This window comes from Carcharhinus amblyrhynchos, chromosome 24 (genome assembly GCF_965287045.1).
Source record: "Carcharhinus amblyrhynchos chromosome 24, sCarAmb.v2.hapA, whole genome shotgun sequence".
Lineage (NCBI taxonomy): Eukaryota > Metazoa > Chordata > Chondrichthyes > Carcharhiniformes > Carcharhinidae > Carcharhinus > Carcharhinus amblyrhynchos.
In genome coordinates, this window is record NC_137347.1 from 34,334,413 (window position 1) to 34,352,865 (window position 18,453).

Consider the following 18,453-nt stretch of genomic DNA (forward strand, 5'->3'; position numbering starts at 1 on the left):
CTCCCACAATCCAAAGATGTGCAGGGGAGGTTGACTGGCTATGATAAATTGCCTCTTAAGTGTCAGGGAAACGAGCAGGGTAAGTACTTGGAGTTACAGAGATAGAGCCTGGGTGGGATGGCCCTTGGTGCAGGCTCAGTGGGTCAAAAGGCCTCCTTCTGTACTGTAGGGACTCTGATTCTATGAAGAATTTAAATCCCAACAATGCAGCTGGGAATTTAACTACGATTAAATAAAATCTAGAATTATGCTAACATCAGTAACAGTGACCATGAAACTACAGAATTTCTGTTAAAATCCATTAGGTTTACAAATGTCTTTTTAAGAAAACCAGCTGCTTTTAGCTAGTCTGGCCAACATGTGAATTCAGACCGGCTACAACCTGGTTGATTTTTGCAAGCATTCTGAAATGGCCTGGGAAGCCCTTCAGTTGTCATGGAATTGGCAAGAAATGCTGGCCGTTCCAATGATGTCCACACCTCGTGAATAAACAAACAAAATTTCATAAATTGCACAATTCCTCTCTGCTGCATTACTTTTTGCCTGAAGGGATATAGCTTGCAGTTTCACAGGGCTGCCATTTTCACACCCAAATGCTGCAAACCATATCTTGATTTTTTTGTTTCCAGTCATTATTATGGCATAAAATGAACTAATTTGAGGGTAATCTGCCCAAGTGTAGTAAAATAAGTATTTTAAAATATTTTATTGTTCATCTTCAGCTTTTTAATAGATTTTATCAAAAAGGGCACTGCTTCATAAAGCACATCACTCTTGGCTTCCTCTTTCACCGCTGCACCAACCACTATGAATAACTCCTTGCAACTACTAGATTGCCTTGCAGTAAGAAGTTCTCTCCAACATATTGGTTTTAAAAAAATTAATTATTCCACTCACCAAATGTATCAAATGGAATCATAAGTGATTTGATAAATAACCAATTAAAAGGTCAGTTTATTTTAATTGACAAGTACAGCAATATATCTGGGGGGAACGGAGATTCTACAGGAAGCTCTTTTGGAATGCTTTAATTCTGTTTTGGAATTCAGTCTGCTAGTAGGATCATTAACTTCCCTATTGTACCTGGGGGCAAACTGTGGGGGAGACTGAATGCCAATTCACCGAGATACACAGTCTCACACTGAACCCCTCTAAAGCCCAATCCAATAATTGCCAGACCCAGTGTCAATCTTGACAAAAAAACTAAATCAAATTAACTGAGGGACAAATTAAAAAGGGGCCGCCCCCTCAAAAAAAAAGCCACCCGAAACAGTAGAAAGGAAACTTAAGATAAAATGTGATTAAAGGATCAATAATACATCCCTGCAGTGCCCAACAGGCATGGAAGGCTTCAACAGTGCCCTCGGACAGCGTACTTCTTGCCCAAGGACACCCGGCCAGAAATGCAGAGGGGCAGACAGTCAGGTCAGATGACCCCATCGGTCACCTGCTGTTTGGACCAGTTTATGGCAAATTTGGCCAGGCCCAGGAGCAGGTTTACGAGGAGGTCAACCGCCTTTCCTGTCCCCCCAGCAGCTCCCCCTTCACACTGGATGTCCCCAGGAGCATGGGACTGAAGTGCAAACATCAATAAAAGGCTTGAGATAACTAAAAAGGGGATGCAGTCTAAACAATTACCGTAGACATGGTCCACAGACTCTGCAAGATTGCAAGGGCATGCTTCTTGGGGGCCCGTGAACCGGTGAGACCTACTTTGTCAATGCTGAAAAAGAACTGTATATCTACATGGACGGTTGTGACTAATATGATCCCAACCCCATACTTGGGAACAACTCCAAGACTTTGTCCTTCAGGAAACATCTGAATGAAACAATGGCAAAGGTCAAAATCAGAAACAGACAACCTAACAAAACTTTCAGGATTGGGATGCTGCCAAAATACTCAGTTGCAGAGTAATAAGGCAAAAGCCGAGGTCCTGAATACTGTGTACCTGCCTGGAAAAGGTCATCACATGCACACACATCTTGGTGATAACCAAAATGTGCATCATTATCTGGAACCTCTGCTCAACACCCCTCTCCTGGCTTCCTGTCCTCACAAACATACTCCCCACACATCCTGACTGGCAAAAACCCACAAGCTGGTTGAAACCATCTGTGCTGCACCTCACCTATCACTCAACAATGACCTGTTCAACCACCCCATCGCCCACTTTCCATCCTGCAGTTCATATGGATGAATCTTCCTGTGCAAGATTCACTGGCAGATATCCTTTGGGATCAAGGAATGGGAAGTCACTGACAATTTCCTTGTGACAAATCCACTCTGGAATGGCGGGCTTTGAGCTACCACAGAAACTGTAGTCCTTGCTGAACAGGTTCAGGACCAGCCACGGCCTCTCTGTAGCCAAGCTCCACCCATGGCCTCTAACACAAAGCCCTTATGCTTACGTGGAAAGGCAAGTAGTGCTGCACATTACTGGAGGAGACTTAATTGGCAGACTAATCACTTCAAATTCAGCAAGTGGGATGGCGATCGCTTGGCTTCAGGGATTTGCAGTCGCTAAATAACAAGCGATATTAACCGGAGTGAAAGCACTTAGGAATCATGATATTTGTGACAATAGACAAATTGTGACTGAGTTAATGGTAATAATTTTCATTGCTATCTGGTTACCTGAACCTGCTTGCATGCCTCAGCATGAAATGTACTGCACTCGTTTAAAAAGGGGGACAAAGCTGTAAAATTTCAAGTTAAATATTTTTATTCATCAAGATCCCAAACCACAAATTCTGAAAAATGTTAATGCTTAAAATCTTACTTGTAACTTTACTTACCTAGAACCCCACTTGGCTCCATTGGATATTCCAATAGCGATGCAGCTGGTGCCAGAGCATATGGGTACTCGTAGGGTGTTGTATAGATTATACCAGCTTCTGGCGAAGATGGTACTAAGGCAGTTGGATGAGGGGTTCCATTAGGCATAACTGCAGTTGTCTGAATTGGCCTAATTATATTCATTATGGCAGGACCAGCTGGCGTAGAGGCACGCAAGGCAGCTGGTGGAAGCATGGGTGCAGCTGGTCCAGTTATCAGTCGTGGACCCTGTGACGTTGCTGCAAAAGAAAAGGCAAGGGTAGCTGCAGTAAGCAACAGGGATTGAGAGGAGGGGAAAAAGGATGGTGAGCAGGAAACAGGAGGGAAAGAATTAAAGAAAAAGTATGATAGGGAAGGAAAACAGGAAATTAGTCCATGCAATGATCACATGTACTCACACAAGCAGCCCCATTGCAAGCTGATTTCCCATTACCAATATTCGTCAAGCAAATTTTAAGAAAACAGACAGTGCAAACTAAAAGTGATATAGACAGCAAATCTCACAACAAGTCTGTAGTTCAAATAAGCCATATAAGCAACATTTAACACCAGTCATCTGAGATCATGTGTGTACCTAACTCCATTGCTTATCATTTTTAAAATAGCACCTACCCCTAATGTTGAAAAGGGAAAAATATGAAGGCAATGTGTAAATTTCCTTCAGATTTTTCAATCAAAAGCACATGCGCATCACTACAAGTCACTCAATTCTTAAAATGGATGTCTTTTGTTGAATTAATCCCATTATTGAGTTTCGAATGTTATAATACACAGATCTCAGATAAACTGTAAAATGAACATAGCTACATGCCCCAATTATTCTCAGTACAGACAGTGGCACTAGCATTTTTATATTCTGCAGTATTGAATTTTTATTTTCAGCTGCATTCAAATGAGTGCAAAACTTATACGAAATCTGACCAAAAACGCAATTATGTTGCATACATGCAAGGTGATGCCACTTGTTCACAGCCAAGTTTGCAACAGAAATTTATATTTCAGCATCGCTCTAATGCTAGACTTAATCAGGAAATGCTGAAATATTCAGATGATTAGGCATCACATGTGGACAGAGAAAAACAAGAGTTGCGGTCACAAGACTCGAAGTTTTTAAACTTTGTTTCTCACTCCACATGCTGCCCGAGCCTATGAATATTTTCAGGATGTTCTGCTTTTATTTCAGATTTCCTGTATGGGCAGTATTTGGCTTTAGTACAACAGCCCACGTGATCGGATTGTGTAACCTGTGAGTTTGTATGACATGCCGCTGCTACATTTCACCAGTGTAGGCTGTGGCAGGTAGAGTCCAATATTGTAATTAACCAATTTCTGTCACTTAACTAAAGCTAGAATTAATTCTAATTATCCCTCAAGTATGGGAATAGCTAGATACTTTTGATATTCCAGATGGACCAGCCAAATTCTTGTATGATCAAAAACAATCAATTGGCATCACCTCATCCATGTATTCAGTATGTACAGCTACATACTTATGCACACCAACCATGCAAGTGAATATTTGGAAAGAAAAACCCATGAAGTTATTGCTCAGGAAAATTATTTAAGACAAGAAAAGATAATATCTTAGAGGGTAAACAAAATTGAATTAAGACAATACTCCACTCACAAGAGAAAATTCTTATCTATCCCTTCACAGTTCAAAGATTAAACTGAAATCAAAACTGATTACAACACATTAAATATTTAGGGGGGGCAACAAAACAGGTCTCTCTCAATTAAGTTTAGCATACATTTGAAGATGTTGATCAAGTAAAATCCTCAATAGTCCAAATCATCCAGTTCCTCTGGTTCTTATCTAAAAGTTTCAGAATTTGAAACAAACAATTTAAACAAGCCAGTTTTGTTGCCATCCTGCAATTATCGAATGCTTTTATATACAGTACACACCGGTAATCTTATTCAAACTAAGTTAAAGATGCTAAGTTCATTTTAACGTTTTCATTAGAAAACTGTCAAGTGCATCTTCTAATTTTAAAAAAGGATGCATATCTACAGCAGCTTTCAGTTACACCCATCCACCTCATCCCACCTTTTCTCTTAAAGCATGAAATTTATAGCTAACCAGGCAGAACACTAAAGGAATATAGCCCATATAGACAGCAACTCCAAAGATAGTTGAAAAGTTACAAGTTTAAGACACCTAGCAGTGGTTCACATGCACTCCAATTGTTTGGAAGTGTAATTTCCTAGCACTACTTGCTGCAAGTCAACATTTACTGTCAGACAAGGCGACATAGCCAAGATGAGGGGGGCAGCACAGTGGTTAACACTGCTGCCTCTCAGCACCAGGGATCTGGGTTTGATTCCCAGGTTCCTCCCACAGTCCAAAAGGTGTGCGGCTTAGGTGGATTGGCCATGCTAAAATTGCCACTTAATGTCAGAGGGACTAGCTATGTAAATACATGGGGTTGTGGAGATAGTGGGATTGTGGTCACTGCAGACTTGATGGGCCAAATGGCCTCCTTCTGCACTGTAAGGATTCTATGATTCTAGTGATGAGAGCTGTTGACACCTCACATGCATGGTTAAGGGTTTTCAATGTTATGACAGTCATCCCACCAGGATAACTGCAGCCCAACTGGGAAGTGCAGGGATTTAGTACTTATTTCATTACTTCACACAAGAGGAAACTTTGCTATCAGTCTAGATTTGCATCCACTCAGTGGCTCCAACCCTCCCCTCTGAAACAGAGAAATCAGACAGTTGTCATATGCAACCCAGAGATGAGCTTCTGATAATGTTCACACCATCTTAGTCTCAGCTCCCAAAATCTTCATCCATGACTTTTACTTCTAGATCTGATTATTCCAACACTCCGAGCTGCCCTCCCAGCTCATATGCACATTAAGTTCATCCATCACCTCTGTTCACTGGTCTACAGTGGCTCTTTGTTAAGCAACACAATTCTAAAATCATGATTTTCCAATTCCTCCATCACCTCTAAATCTCTGCATTCCTCCAATTCTGGCTTTTTGAGCATCTGATTTTAAAAATCACCCATTTCAGGTGTGTGGGCCCCAAGCTTTGGATGTCCCTCCCCACACCTCTTCCTTACTCCTTCAGGATGCTCTTTAAATTTTTTTTAACCAAGCTTTTGGGCATCTGTTTCAACATCCCTTAAGTGGCTGTGTCCCTCCTGTGGGGCATTTGACGTTACGGCACTATGCTAGTGCAAGCTCCTGATGTTGACAGATAAATATATTTAACCCACTGCATCACCTAGTATCCTGAGCTATTAAGTGCATCATACTAAAAACAATTACAAATAAAATGCAGTTTCCTTACGTGCTTTGATATTGGCATCTCTGTAGGTACCATTAAGAATAGCTAATTCCATTAGTTGCATCTTCTTTAAATTGTCTTCACCCTCTGCCTGTAATAAGAACCACCATTATTAATTATACAGTTCAAGTTTTTAATGTTCCTAATCAAGTAACATGCATTACCACCAACTCCATGGTTGTGGTGTCAATGACTGGCAAGAAACAGCACCAGAAACCTGGTCTTTATTCCAAATTAGGATCCTGGAGCTCAAACGTATTCAGCGTAGGTTTCATAAAGTTGACCAGCAAAATGAATTAATGCTGTGGGTGCACACAAACATTGAGACATCAATTTTTAACAGGACTTCCTACTACTAGTAAAGAGGATAGAAAAATCCAGATGGATTGGAGGGAGAGAGAAACATTATGCAAAAAGTGGAAAACACAGCCGATTTAAACAGGAATGTAAATTTCAACCACACCAGCAACTTTTGCAGAAATCTGTTTGCAGAAACCAATACGAGAGCACTCAATGGTTATATTACAAAGAACATTGAACAGTGTGAAAACCAGGAGTTTAGGCAAGGGTGACAGGGACCAGACCACAGACTGCAAACTATATATTTACATTTATACAGACTTGCACATCACCTGTGGGGGGTAATTTATTTTGTTAAAAAAGTTCACTGCAAACATCAAGTCTTCAGAAACTTCAGATCTGATTTTTTCCTCACTGTCCCCCTCACCATCGGTTTTGTTCTGGAGCAGCAAGAGCAAAATGTTTAGTATAAATCACTCCCATTGATGCGAGGCAAGCAATTTTTAAAAATGCTATGTACGATCCCAGAAAAACTCTATAGATTGTAGAATCAGAAATAAACCAAAATCATACCACACTGGAGGGGAAGAAATGCTAACTTTTGAGGGGTGGAGGAACCCAGTAGCCATTTGCTTCCAGAGGAAGCAAAACAGGAAACAAATGCAATTACAGGATCTGGAACCGAGTTGGGCATTACTCACCTCCCAGCAGTTTCAAGTTAAAAGAATTCGTTAATGCTTCTGGAAATGAAAATGTACAACCCAAGACTCCAATGCTTTCCGAGTCCCTCCCCACAGAAACTGTTCCCAGAAGAGAAACAAAAGCTGACTTGAACTCATCTGATTTTGAGTACTATTAGAACAACTCTCCCACTTCCTAATTGCAGCCATGAAAGACTAAAATGTGGATGGCCAGGGGAGGGAAATTGTATTTCACTGGCCCACTGCATTGTGAAATTAGTAAGGTTTTAGATTTCAAGCCATACAAGAGTGCTGCCATTTATAATCCTGACTGAATTGCAACTTGTAGACAGTAACTTGAAAAATGAATATCCAAAGGAGTTGGAGCTTGCCACTTGTCCCACAAGAGCACAGGAATTGGGAGCACAAGTTGGCCATTTGGCCCGCCATGATCATGGCTGATCCGATTACAGCTACCCCACTCCGTCACTCTAGACTCGCTTGGTGATCAAAAAATCCAACCAACTCAGCCTTTAATATACTCCCAAGGGCCAAAATTCTCTTTTCTATTCTCTGATGCATTCAGGGGCTCCATCAGCTTAAAATAAAATCAGGTTTGCCTACATGTCGCAGACAATCTCACACACGCAGCACATGTCTCATCCAAGCAACGGTGGCAGTCAGAGATGAATTACTGCTGCTTCTGCCTGGAGACAAGGCCAGCTAATCTTCGAAAGAAAGCTCACGGTTCAGATGCTGTGCATAGACAAGTGGCACTGCTTTACACTACTTGATAAATTTGCAGGTTATAAAGTTAAATAGACTCCAGGGAAATGGATGCCATTCAGCCTCTATACTGCATTTTGCTAACTTGTGGCAGCTGTGCTGTAAGCTGGAAGTGATGGACAAATTTTCTACAAAGCAAGCAGTCACCTGTACTCATCCTCCTTCCTCAAAGAAAGGTGCACATACTAGAGCTCAATAGCCAGTACATTTAATTAGAATATATTCACACGAAGGAAGTTTTAGATTGGTGTTAGGTCCTAATTTGATCAATGTTTTGTTTTGGGTTATGCACTCCTTTCATAGGATGCATCTTTGGTTACGAAAGGCTACATAAAACATACATGCACACAAACATGCAGATCGTCGGCTTACAATATATTAGAACAATTGCAGGAACTGAAAACAACATTTGCAATGTGCATTTTCTCATGTATGTTCACCACAGTTAACACTGTCCGTTCCTCTGATAGAACAGATTAAGACAACAGATGGATAAAATATAACGGCTGTTCCAACCAAAACATCTGGCGTCTTCTCCCATAAAAAGTCACTAAACCTACCTTAAATACTCCAAGTCGCCACTGAACATTCACAGTATGTATGACAGTGAAGTCAGCTGTATCATCCAAATGGTACAAGACAGTTTTATTGGCTGGTTCAGCCAATGAGAGCAAAATTAAAAGTTCAAGAGCTCACAGGAAGAAAAAGAAAAATGTGATCAGCGAGTACCCAGGACACTCTAAGCCCTCAATTATAACACTGTACAAGACATTGTATTAATGATGTAGAACAGGTTTCCAAATGGACCGGCTGTTAAAAGTTACACAACACTAGGTTAGAGAGCTCAGAGGGCTCAAGTCTGCACAAATGATGTCAGGTAAGATGACCATAGGAATGATACAATTCAGAAGGGGCATGGTATTAGATGAGAAGCCATTCCACCCCCCAATCGAGTTTTCCAGTTAATCCCATTACCTTGCTCTTTCACCATTGGCTTGTAAATGGCTCCCTTCAAGTGGTTTTCCAATCCACCCCCTCACCTGATTTCCACCACCCTTTCAGGTAGTGTAATCCAGACAACTGATCTATTAAAACAAACTTCATGCTGCCATCAATTCTTTAGCCAATCACCTAAAAATGTGTCCTCCAATTACCAATCCTTCTGCCACAGGATAGTTTTCTCATTTACCCTAAAATAGGCTACAATTTGGAGCACCACTCAAATATATCTGTTTCTGGTTTCGCCACTTAACTGAAGTCCCTCATCCCTGGGACCCAAGTTTCAAATTCTAGACTGCATGCAAAAGTGAGCCAGTCAAGCCATAAAGACTGCCAAGATAGCTAGCAAGTCTCTACAAGATGCATTGCAGCAACACACCAAGGCTCATTTTACATCACCTATCAATACATAACCAACATCACAAAAGACAAAAAGGTGCATGGGAGCAGCATTATCAGCAAATTCCCCTCAAGTTGCACACCATCATGACTTAGAATTTTGCTATTCCTCCGTTGCCACTTGGTTAAAATTCTGAATTTCTCCTTAACCATACTGTAAGATATACCACACTGTGCTGTGGTTCAAAAGGCAAGTCACCAGCACCTTCAAGGGCATCAAATGATGCCTTATCAGTGGTACTCTCATCCCATGGACAAGAAAAAATTAATTTCCTGAATATTGAGATTTGCAAACATTGCGCAGATTACCTCTCACCATTACCATACCCTACCTCCTTAAATGTCCATATTATATCCGTAAGATAGAAAGGAAAATGAAAAACACATCATTCCAACTGAATTTCTGTAGAAGCCTAAACTAAAAATATTTAGACCAACTAAGCAAATGAATCTTTTGCCACACCTTTGTTTTCAATTAAGGATTCAAAAAGCATAATGTATTGCAAGGGCTACATTGCGACACATTGTTAATGCAACAATGCGACATTTTCATACTGACTGAAAGAAACATCTAATATTAGTGTGCCTATTATAATTCATGGATCATAAAAGATTATGAATTTAGCTTGCATGTGTTATAGGCAAACATTCAAAAGCAATTAACAACCAATAAAACTACTACTACCAACACATGATCACGTGCCAAACTTACTCCCTCTCCAGCTTCCAACAAGCAGCATTGAAACTTAAACTACAGCATTAGTACATTGAGCAAGAACGACCATCTCTGTTCATTCCTTCTATCTGAAAAACACCAACTCGCATCGGTACCAGCTCCCAAGTACTGTTTAAGAGTGGGTGAGAAAAGAGGGGGAGAAGGGTTGAGGGAGAGGAAGTACGCTAGCACTGCTGCCTCAGTGCCAGGTTCAATTCCAGCCTTGGGTGACTGTACAAACTCCATACAGACATTCTGCTCACCTGCATTGGCTATAACTGCTTAAAAAAGGCACAAACCCGAGGCCAGTGTGATCTCCTAGATGCAGTGCTCACTAACTCAGGGGGCTGAGTGTACTACTGCAGACACAACAAAACAGTTCATTAATGTAGCTCATTTAAGATAATTGGAAGACACTTTACAGAAACAGACAAAGTCCAGCACCTAGCTGCAAATAAATATTAAACTGGGTGGAGGATGGAGCAGTAGCTTCTGAATAGCTTAGAGGAGCGAGAAGCAGCAATTTAGGTGAAGTCAACTATTGGGCTAATTTCAAATGAAACTACAAAATTAAATCAAGTAATTGTAATCCTAAAGGAAAACCAAATCTTCCAGTTTCCAAATCATCACAACCCTGACCAAAGATGTGCATCAGGAACTTGTGGAAGTTTTGACAAAGCCCAAGTGGGAATGTCAACTTCCAATGGACAATTCCTCTGTTCCCAGGGTTCTCTATTAAAGAGTTATATAGAAACAGAAGATAGGAGCAGGATGCGGCCATTTGGCCCTTCGTGCCTACTCCACCATTCATTAGAATTCAGCCTAATTCTGCTATTTATCCATAACTTTTGATCCATTTGCCCCAAGTGCTATATCCAGCCGCCTCTTGAATATGTTAAGAGTTGAAAACTTGAATAAGGTCTGTCTGACCTACCTGGATCAGGAAACCTACCTACATAGAAAACGTTAGGCATTAAAACCTAGCTCATTACCTGGGTAGTGATCCATCCAAATTACCCATTTACAAATATTCAAACTGGATCTTTAAGAACTTACCATATAACAGCGATTTCTGTAAAAAGGGGCTTCCCCAGACTCCATTCCCAAGGGAATTCCTGGATCGATTGCTGCACTGGAAAAGCTAGGCTTAGAAGACTCCCAGTAGAAATGTGCAACAGTGCAGCATCAGGGAATTTGAGTGCTCTTCAAGCAATCAGTGCTGCTGCTCAAGATCTGGGTCATCTGTGGTAATATCTCTACTCAGCTCAAGACCAAAGGTGACTTAATGAATGAAGGCTGACCCTTAACTGATAGGTACAGTCTATGGGAAGAAAGACTGTTGTTTATTTTATTGGTTTTGTTTCAACACAACAGCCTCTAAACTGTGCGTAACAGTACAATTTCTTCGCAACTAGGGATTAAAGAACCACATTGCACTATTTATTTTTAGTTCTCCCAGGTACAAGTCTCAAAACCCCTCATCAAATCAGAATAGCCGCAAGTAATTCAGTCAGCACTCAATTTAATTCCAGCATTCTTCTGCAATATCTAGGTCAAACTGTAGATTAATTTTACTACAACAATTAAGTTTCAAAGTAATCCGAACCAGTCTATTGGTATTTTCAGCACTGTGAATCTTGAAAATTAGTTTTTATTGCAAGGAAGCTCCCCTGCATCCAATTATGCAGCATAGTTCAATACTCGAGGTCCTTGAAGTGATCAATCCTTTAATAAGGGGATGAACTAGTCAAGCATCTTTGGATTTTACAGCCCAAATCCAACTTTGCATCTTTGGCATTCAAGGAGTTTCTCATTCTTTCTCTCCAAAATTGTCAATTTGTACATGGGATACACAGGAGAATGGAGCAGGAATCAAGTCTGCAACTTTCAGCCTGTGTGGTTCAGTTGAAAAGATTCAGTATAATACTTTTAGGGAGAAAAGCTTGGAATGCGAGACTGAAAACAAAGGCTTCATCTTCCAAATATCAAACTAAGAAATTTCTGCTCATCCAGTACAGGATGTCACAAGCAGTCGGATGATTTTAGCAACAGCGGAGAGTCAGAAGTGATGGGGAGGTAGAGCTGGGGCATTAGTATACTTGTGAAAGCTAATCCTGTGCCTTTGGATTATGTTGCCAAGGGGCAGTATATAGATGAGAAATGCCAATGCAGAGGATGACTAGCACTGGAAAAGATGCGCACTAATCTAAAAGCATGACCTGAAGTACTGGACTCTGAATGCACATTAACTTGGCTGCAATTTTCCTTCTTGTGCACTACTATTAACAATGCTTTGGGTAGAGTCCCTGACAAACATGCAGTGCTTACCAGGCAAATTCACCAGTGTTCCTGGTTCCTTTTTAGAATGGGCTAATGCCTTCATTGTATGTGGAGAGAATGCAAACTTCCTAGCTGTGCAGATTGAATCAACAAGGAAGCAATAAAATCGCTAATTAAATCTGGCTTGCATCTCTCTACCATGATTTATTATATTGCCCCATTTAGCCTAACATACACACAGCTGACAAGGATGGAGAATCAATCTTTTATGGTTAAAGTAGAGACCAATCTCCTTCCTAGTTTCTTCAAGCAGCATATCTTTATTACTTCTTTTTGAATAGATAGGTCATCAAGGAAAGCTCAGATGTGATCAATTCATCATTGGGTTTTGAAAGAAGGTCCCCATTGTTCTTCGTTCATAGAACGATGCAAAAGTTTTAGAATTTGAATCTTTCAGATTCTGTTCACTGATGTTTAAACATTGTTTAGAAAAACTTAATGATCATTTTATTTGCAACAGTGCAAGTTGCAACATCTGATATTAAAGAAACTGAATTACGGATTTTCATGGCTGCGTACACAAGCTGAGACCAAAGATCGAAAGAAGGTTACAAGCCTTTTGGAATACAAAATTCAGCAGCCATTATCCAGAATGGAAAAGCTTAGACTTTAGCTAAAGCCCGATCCTTGGTTGGAATTCAAGCACAGTCTCCAGTCAATTTCCAAATTACTGATGTAAAAGATTAGTGCGTTTCAATGGCTTGAATAAATTTATTCAATGTCTCAGTCAAATTCCTGGAACTCCTGACCTAATTGTGTTCAGTCCACCTTCACCATATGGATCCAACACTTCAAGAAGTGGTTCACTTTCACTTAAATGGCAATTAGGGATGTACATAAATGTTGCCCTTGCTACTGATGTCCAGATTTGCTAAACAAATAAAGTCTTTCTGCTTGATTCTTGGGCTGTACTGTGTTAGTGAGCTGAGTCAGTGCAGCAGTTGGGGCAAATTGGTTTGGTACAAAGTTTGGGGGGGAGGGGGGGGGGGGGGGGGAGGGGAAGAGAACAGTGACAGACTTTCCAGTTCTATGCTCTAATGCCTGCTGCAAGTGTGTATGGTTGCAAGCATTAGCTCACGCAGAAATTAATCCCAGCTGTGGCATCAAGCTTGCTTGGAAACATGCATAGAATGGAACACAGGTAGACAAATTCAGCCCTTTGAGCCTGCTCTGTAAGGCCAGAGGAGAGGCACTGAAGGGTGTCCAAAGCTCAAGGAATTGAGACTATACACAAGGTCAAAATTCCTCAAAATTTAAGGGAGGGGAAGCAGAGTATAAAGAATGGGTGTGTAAAAAGGAAATAGCACGGACCTGAGCAGCACATCAAAACATGTCCAAACGTGTAGGTTAAAGTCCAACAGGTTTATTTGGCAGCACACTTTCGGAGCACTGCCCCTTCATCAGGTGAGGGGTAGTGTTCCAAAAGCTTGTGCTACCAAATAAACCTGGTGTTGAGAGACTTCTTACTGCGCTTACCCCAGTCCAACACTGGCATCTCCACATCACCGCACCCATTGCCAGAGAAATTAAAAATTTTGGGTCAGAGCCCTGCAATCTCTCCCTTGCCTCCCACAGCAGGCTGGGGTACAATATATCTGTATCTGGAGATTTGCCCACTTTTAAGCTTGCCAACACCTCCAATATTTTGTCCTTCCCTAATGTCAAATTTGCTGAAGGACCTTGCAGTCTCACCCCAAATAACTTCAACCTGATTCTCTTTAGGTGAAGACAGATGAAGTATTAATTCAAAACTCTACCAATGTCCTGTAGCTCCACCCACAGATTGCCCCTTGGTCCCTAATGAGTCCTACTCACACTCTGGTTATTCTCTTCCCATTGATATATTTATAGAATGTCTTGGGATTGTCCCTACTTTCATCAGCCAGAGCTTTCTCATGTCCCCTCTTTGCACTCCTAAATTGCTTTCTTTCCACCCTACACTTTTTATACCTCACTGATGTCTCCATTGATCTGCTCCCCTTGTACCTACTAAAAAGCCTTTTTTCCCTTTTCACCATAGCCTGAATATCTCTGGTCACATATGGTTCTGTGGGCTTGCTACTCCGTCCTTATAGCCTAGAGTGAACATGCTAGACTTGTACCCTTCCTCTCTTCTTTTTGAACGCCTCACCCCTTCCTCCATTGCTCTTCTGTAGATTTTCCCACTAGTAAGTTGACCTAGTCCTACTTTACTTAACTCCACTTACCCCAATCCAAAACTTTTTTTTGCCATTTGTCTATTTCTTCATCCACAAGCTTAGATTGCACCATGTTGTGGTCCCTACCACTAAAATGCTCCCGCACCACTATCTCAACCACCTGTCCAGCTTCATTCCCCAGAATTACATTTAGCAAAGTTGTGTCCCTCGTTAGGCCCTCAAATGTTCTCTTGTACACATTTCAAGAAATTCACTCCTTCCAACATTTATGAATTATTGCGCAGGTTCTGTACACAAGTGAAATCCTTAATTAGAAATCTCAGGATCAAGTGTACAAGTCAAATTAAACTGAAAAGGGGGCTTTTTTTTTAGACAAATAGTCAGGCACGTAGTAAGTGTGGAACAGGAGTTTGAACTTCTACAAGTATTACTTGATACCAATATTAACCCACAATTAGAATAACTCCCACATTATAACAGGATTGCAAGTGTCAGTCCCTTTAAAGAATAGAAAAGGCGATTATTGCAATCAGCATAATGGACTAAAACCACAGAAGTTCAAAATGTCAAATGTCAGCTCAGTGGAGAACTGGCAAGATTGTAATATGCATTTGGCTAGTAAGCCAATCCTTTAATTAAATTAGACTTATTTTTAACTTGTCTCATTTGGATGTTAATTGGCTGTCGCGTTTACAACATTCATGACATTTCCAAAGTACTTAATTTGCTGGAAAATGCTGGAGCTGACCTAACACTAGTAGCATGGTGGCACGGTGGTTAGCACTGTTGTCTCAGTGCCAGGGACCTGGGTTCGATTTCAGCCTTGGGTCACTGTCTGTGAGTCTGCACATTTTCCCAATGTCTGTGTGGGTTTCCTCCCAGTCGGAAAGACGCTGGTTAGGTGCATCGGCCATGCCAAGTTCTCCCTCGGTGTACCCAAACAGGCACTAGAGCATGGTGACTCAGATTTTCATAGTAACTTCATTGCAGTGCTAATGTAAGCCTACATGCGACATTAATAAAAAAGGTAATGAAAGAACCTATAGAAATTGGTGTTTTTCTTCCCATCCAGGAAATAAAGGTGGGAGAAAGGAGAATTCAAGAGTTACAGCTGGGTAAAAGCCATTTTTGCAGACTGGCAATTCTACAATCCCTGATCAGGAACTAATTGAACATCAATATTTTGACTTAATTGCCAAAGGACCCAGAAGTAAAGAATTATTAAAATTTTCATCCCTTGTATTTCTAGCTTATGTTACAACAGTACACAATGCTTTTCAAAAATAATACTGCCAGATTAAGAATTGTAACACGCCTTCTTCCTTAAAAATCTGTTTCAGGGTTTTTATTATCCGATGTTTCCAAATTAGGAGTCAATTGCTAGTGTTAATAATCCACTTTACACAAGAGGAACTTTACCTAGTCTCAATCTCATTTCAATCTTTTGTACAGAATTACTGCCCTACTAGGATTAGTGAATTTGTATTTCCCACAATCTAGCTATTAAAATTGCTCAAAGCTCTTAATTGTTCAATGTAAAATTTACATGCCACTTGTATCACAACTTAAACATTCCATAGACCGAACATTGAAGCTGGTTCAATTCTGCTATAACATGAAAAACATCCCTGATAACAATACTGTTTTTTTTACAAGAATGAAAAATAGCAATGCATTGCGCAATAAAAGAGCACCACAGAAGTATTGACAAGAAAACAAGAACTTAGGTTTCAATAAAACAGAAGGGATGTCTAATTGCATATTGAGCTCATGTACTATCATACTCTGCCAACTGAGTGTATTGACGGAGCTGATGGCCTAGTGGTATTATAAGAACATAAGAAATAGGAGCAGGAGTAGGCCATCTAGCCCTTCGAGCCTGCCCCGCCATTCAATAAGATCATGGCTGATCTGTCGCAGCTCAGTTCCACTTTCCCGCCCTCTCCCCATAACCCTTAATCCCCTCTCTTATCAAGAACCCATCAACCCGCTTCTTAAAAATATTTAGCGAGGCAGCCTCCACCACTTCAACGGGCAGAGAATTCCAGAGATTCACCACCCTTTGAGTGAAGAAGTTCCTCCTCAACTCCGTTCTAAACCGCCTCCCCTTTATCTTGAGGCTGTGCCCCCTAGTCCTACTGTCTTTTTTGAGCGGGAAGAGTCTCTCCACCTCTATCCTATCCATCCCATTCATCATCTTATACGTCTCAATGAGATCTCCCCTCATTCTTCTAAACTCTAACGAGTACAAGCCTAGTTTATTCAGCCTCTCCTCATAGCTCAATCCCCTCAACTCCGGTATCAGCCTAGTAAACCTCCTCTGCACTCCCTCCAGGGCCAAAATATCCTTGCGCAGGTGCGGCGCCCAAAACTGCACACAGTACTCCAGCTGCGGCCTCACCAATGCCCTATACAGCTGCAGCAAGACCTCCCTACTTTTATATTCAATCCCCCTCGCTATGAAGGCCAGCATCCCATTCACCTTCCTGACCACCTGCTGCACCTGCAAGCTGGGTTTTTGCGACTCATGCACAAGGACCCCGAGGTCCCTCTGCACCGTCGCCTGCTGCAGTTTTTCGCCACGTGAGTAATAGTCCTTCCTACCATTCTTCCTACCAAAGTGGACCACCTCACACTTGCCAACATTAACACTAAACTATCATTCCAGAAAGTCAGCTGTTTAGGGGCCCAGATTCAAATCCTGCCAGATGGTGGAATTTGAATTCAATGAAAAATATCTGAAATTAAGAATCTACTGATGACCACGAAACCATTGTCAGAAAAACTCATCTGGTTCACTAATGTCCTTCAGGGGAGGAAATCTGTTGTCCTTACCTGGTCTGGCCTACATGCGAGTCCAGAGCCACAGCAATGAAGTCAGCTCTCAACTGCCCTCAGCCAACTAGGTATGAGCCATAAATGCTGGCTGGCCAGCAACACTATGTCCCACAATTGAATGAAAAAAGTATGCCAATTCCAACACTTGGAGGCTTCAAGAATCAAGTGGGACATCGAACAATTGATAGGGAGGTAGTTCTACGTCAAGAACAAAATCAGATGTAGCAAATCTGTTCCCACCTCATGGATTCTATAAAAGCAGCTTTTAATCAAGTACAAATCAATGATCAAGTGTCACCAGGCAATTAAAAGAGCATCAGGCCAGAAATAATAAGTGAAACAGCAAGTGGTCCAATGCGCTTCAAAATGAAGCTTAAATGTAGAGATGCTGTCTTATGTAATATCAAACTAAAGCAAAGTTTCACTTCAAAGAATTACTGAAAGGAGTAAGGGCAAGGTTGGTAAAAATAAATTAGGCCAAACAGTCTGAGACAGATATTAAGGTTTATAATCTTTGTCAAGTTTATTCCTTTTGGCTGTGAAAATTCATTGATTCTGGCCTGCATTTTGGAAAATAAAGCAATAATATTTTTCTAAAAAGGATTTTTTCCCCCTGAAAAGATAATTGTTACACAAAGCACAAAATACATTAGATGTAGGAAATTAAAAATAATGAAATAGCTAGCTTGTCAATGTGCAGAGTGTGTGTGAAGGGGGGGTGCATGGCAGAAGCAGTACAATGCAGGGAAGAGAGGAAACAAATAAAAAGGGAAAGTCAGAGATAAAACAGAAGGCAAAAGACATGGCCATGAAAAGTAGAAAAAAGAGTAAGCGAGGCAACATTTCAAGATTGTCAATAGCTAGTGTAAATGAGAATAGCAAATTCATTACCAACAGCCATCTTTCAGCCTGGGAAGTTGTGAAGGGTAGATCTGTGATGGGGTACAAGGCAATGTCAAGTCCAGAGGCATTTCTTCACTAAATGAAGGTGAAATATGATGTGCTTTTGGAAATGACCTTTACAAAGTGCCAATGAGTGCTACCAGCACTTTTGCTCACACAAGCAAACATGTGAACCACTGTCACTTAATATCAG

General features: G+C 41.0%; 1 protein-coding gene across 7 annotated transcripts in view; it reads right to left on the reverse strand.

Moving 5' to 3' along the window:
* qkia (QKI, KH domain containing, RNA binding a) overlaps positions 1-18,453 on the reverse strand; it is a 94,375-nt gene that overhangs the window by 9,130 nt on the left and 66,792 nt on the right. For 5 of the 7 annotated variants that reach the window (XR_013889401.1, XR_013889402.1, XM_080211605.1 and 2 more), the window contains exons 5-6: positions 6,145-6,232; positions 2,799-3,101 (exon numbers count right to left, since the gene is read on the reverse strand). Coding sequence is in view for 5 of the 7 variants with exons in the window: in XM_080211605.1 (XP_080067731.1) it covers positions 2,799-3,101; positions 6,145-6,232 (391 nt within the window). In the remaining 2 variants the exon portion in view is untranslated. The remainder of the gene's footprint in view (positions 1-2,798; positions 3,102-6,144; positions 6,233-18,453) is intronic. The other 2 variants (XM_080211604.1, XM_080211603.1) reach the window with 1 other exon arrangement.